We start from the raw sequence: 3914 nt of genomic DNA, 5'->3' as shown, positions 1-3914 counted from the left end.
GCAATATTGTTGTAAAAAATGCACAAAAGCGCGCCGAAATTCTATTCCCGCATCTCGCCCTCGCTCAACTACTCCGTCCAAAGATGTCTCGGCTACCAACAACTCCGCTAGTTCAGCGACCGCAAATAACTCTCCGCTGCCAGCTACTTCGGTCGCCGAGGGAGCCCATATTTTAACCGATTGCAACAAAGAAATAACTTTGCAGGCTGTTATCAACGAACTTCGATCTCTTAGATCTGACCATGAAAAAACTATCTCAATAATTAGCTCTTTGCAAAGCGAAAAGAAATTGTTGATAAAAAAGTTGAAGATCTGCAGATAGAAGTGCAAGCTGTTCGCCGCAAACTTTGTTATTTTGATGTCGCTGCCATAAAAGATATCCGCAACGATTTCAATAAAATTCACGAAGTTATTACTACAGCCTCTAGAAACGGGCAGACACTTTTACCTCCTGCTCCACCTACTTCCTATGCTTCTGCTGCACCTCTCTCTGCTACTGCCATTCGTGCCGATGATACTCTCGCTGCATCTAACTCATGTAATGATACCAACTCCAACAACCTCTCCCTTGCTGCTTTGCGGAATCCCAATGTCTACAATAAAGCGATAAAGCAAATTTCTTCTGCTACGCGGCCCCCTCCGCCATCGTTGTCTGTATCTCCTAACAACCAGCCAGGGCAGTCGACAACGCGCAACTGGTCTCTCTAAAGGGGGCGGTGTACTTGTTGCCGTTCGGTCGAGTCTACCCAGTAGGCAAATAACCCTGTCCTCTGAAATGAGTTCAGACCAGAGCCGCTTCGATATTGATCAAATTATTGTGAAAATCGTTATAGATAAATTTCATGAATTATTCATTGCAGTAAGTTACATACCGCCATTAAGTCCAATTGAATTGTTTAAAATTCATACAAGTAATTGTTGCTCGATATTGAATAGTCTATATGATAATCAAAACATTATAATATTGGGTGACTTTTATTTGCCAAATGTTAAATGGTGGTTTGATGATGACGTTAAGCAATTTTTGCCAAATGATGTAACAAGCGAGAGTGAATGTGGGGTACTCGACACCTTTGCTGAGTTTAACCTCTCTCAACTTAATAGAGTTCATAATGACAAAAATCGTATTCTTGATTTAGTGTTTACTAATAATGATCTTAAATCTGACGTCGAATGCCTCTCTTCACCCCCTCTTTCAAACTCTATGCATCACAAAGCACTATGTATACGCTTTGAATTTATAAATTATTTAAAATCAGTTATTTATAATTGTAAGAACTATAATTTCACTACAGCCAAATTCATTGAGATATCACGCTCGCTGAATTCTGTTGGTTGGGAATCTGCCTTAGACAAAGCTCTATTGTCACAGGCCTACGACGTATTTCGAGACAACCTGGAAGCGGCAATTGAAAAGTTCGTACCTATGAAGCCAGTAAAAAATTTGTCCAAACCAGCCTGGTATAACTCTGGGCTTATTAATAGAAACAACAAGAAAACTAAGACGCACAAGCTGTATCGCAAATCGAAAGACAATTTTGAACTTTTTGAAGCCTACAGTAGTTTACAAAAAGAGTTTGACGCTCTGAATAAATTTTTATACCAGAGCTATATACTGAACATTGAGAGCGAAATAAGAATAAATAGTAAACGGTTTTGGCAGTTTATAAACAGCAAAAAGAAAAACACCGGAATTCCTGATCTGATGCATTATTTGGGTGAATCCCCGACGGACGTTCAAACTATTTGTAACCTGTTTGCCTCCTTCTTCCGATCTGTTTATGTTCCTCAGTCTGAAACCGGAACAGTCAATAACCTACATAGCAGCACACTCGTGCTTAAAGGCTTACAGCTTTCAGCTGAAGAAGTTCTAGCTGGCCTTTTGGATTTGCCAAATGACCCAAATCCTGGAGAAGACGGTTTCCCTCCTACTTTATTAAAGAACTGCGCTTCGGCGTTAGCTCTGCCTCTATCAATTATTTTTAACAAATCCCTATCATTAGGGGAATTCCTACATAATTGGAGAAAGTCCTTCATTATACCTATTCATAAGTCTGGGAGCAAGTCGGACATACAAAATTATTGTCCAATCTGTAAAATTTCAAGTATACCAAAACTTTTCGAAAAACTTGTCCATGATAGGATTGTTTTCCAGATTTCTGGGCTCATATCGCCTTATCAGCACTGATTCATTAAGGGTAGGTCCACTTCTTCAAACTTGGCCTTATTTTCAAATTTTATTTTAAAACAATTCGAAATCGGTCAACAATTCGGTGTCATTTTCACCAACTTCTCGAAAGCCTTTGAAAAGGTGAATCATAAAACACTACTTGGAAAGCTGGAATCAATTGGACTTCATGCTAGCACGCTTAAGTGGCTTGCNTGATTCATTAAGGGTAGGTCCACTTCTTCAAACTTGGCCTTATTTTCAAATTTTATTTTAAAACAATTCGAAATCGGTCAACAATTCGGTGTCATTTTCACCAACTTCTCGAAAGCCTTTGAAAAGGTGAATCATAAAACACTACTTGGAAAGCTGGAATCAATTGGACTTCATGCTAGCACGCTTAAGTGGCTTGCATCTTTCTTGCTGATTGGACCCAATTCGTCCGCATAAATAACACTAAATCAGATGCGATTAAAGCCACTTCTGGTGTACCACAAGGCAGCCACCTGGGACCGTTACTTTTCATCATCTTATGCTCGGCTTCTTAATGAGAAATTCAAATGAATTCCGCGACCTTTTCACTCTCAAGAGCTTGTATTTTGCATTTGTAAGATCCAATCTTGAGTATTGCAGCATCATTTGGGATCCTTTCTATTCGGGTTCATCCTTAAGGATTGAGAAGGTCCTGAAACGCTTTACAAGATATGCCATTCACTTCCTGAATTGGAATTGTAGTATGCCTAATTATAACAGTAGGTGCCTTATGCTGGCATTGCCAACGTAGACAAATTTCCTTGATAATGTTTATTAGGGACATAGTAACGAGTCATATCAATTGCCACTTCTTGCTTGAGCTTATTCATTTCAATTGTCCTGCTCGGGATCTCAGATTCAGCGACATGTTCTATTTACCTTATTGCAAGACCAACTTCATGCTTAATGAGCCGCTTACACGTTGTCTGAGGCAGACTAACCATGTTTGTAAAAATTTAGATGTATTCTCAAATTCTCGTGAGTTTTTTAAATCTAAACTAAATCTCAGGCTGCATTTTTTAAATTGTAATTAGTCTCTCTATTTTATGGTAGGTCTATGTTTACACATTTTTATTGTTCATTATTATTTTTTAAATTTTTAGTAATCTATTTGAGTTGTACTCTAATTGATGAATTAAATAAATAATAAAAAAATTAATAAAAAAATTAATAAAAAAATTAATAAAATTCTAATAAAGCTATAGGCGCGTATTCATAGTCCAGCAACTAAGTCGAAACTAACAAAATTGCAACTTAAATTTAAGTACCAACTTAAAATTTACTTCTATTCATAGTCGCATTTCAGACTTCTACTAAGTAGTTTCGACTTAGTTTACGATATAGCAAAACGAGTGTGAAAATGTATCGATTTTTCTTTACGATATTTTGGAAAAATTACATTTTTATTAAATAATGTCAAGTTTGATCATCCGTTTATGTAATTTTTATTTTCATTGCATGATTATGCAAAAGAATAAGGTATCATTTTCTTGTTAATTGTGTGAAATAGCCAGAACAACCGCAGTGATGTGAAGTCGATGTTTATGGAAAGCATGCTGTGAAACATACAAATAGTAGATATCTAAGTGTTATGCACAAATTTACTTTAAAAGAACTAGCGTGAAACTGACTTATTATTTGAGAATTTATCTAAATTATTCCAATTATAAAATTGTGATGTAGCTTTATTCGAATTGTAATACGCATTTAATTT

At 36.7% G+C, this 3914-nt stretch overlaps 1 protein-coding gene across 1 annotated transcript; it reads left to right on the top strand.

The window, feature by feature from the left end:
• The first annotated feature begins 757 nt into the window (after window positions 1-757).
• Window positions 758-3402, top strand: LOC108378113 (uncharacterized). The gene is made up of 2 exons (XM_017634415.1): window positions 758-2202; window positions 2401-3402. The coding sequence occupies exon 1, from the start codon at window positions 776-778 to the stop codon at window positions 2186-2188; it is 1413 nt and encodes a 470-aa protein (XP_017489904.1). The 5' UTR covers window positions 758-775; the 3' UTR covers window positions 2189-2202; window positions 2401-3402.
• The last annotated feature ends 512 nt before the right edge of the window (window positions 3403-3914 follow it).

The sequence above is a fragment of the Rhagoletis zephyria genome, unplaced genomic scaffold (assembly GCF_001687245.7).
Source record: "Rhagoletis zephyria isolate East Lansing unplaced genomic scaffold, Rhagoletis_zephyria_1.1 Rzeph_scaffold_00113, whole genome shotgun sequence".
Lineage (NCBI taxonomy): Eukaryota > Metazoa > Arthropoda > Insecta > Diptera > Tephritidae > Rhagoletis > Rhagoletis zephyria.
The sequence above is the reverse complement of the archived record's forward strand: the minus strand, read 5'-3'. Positions and strand labels throughout refer to the sequence as shown.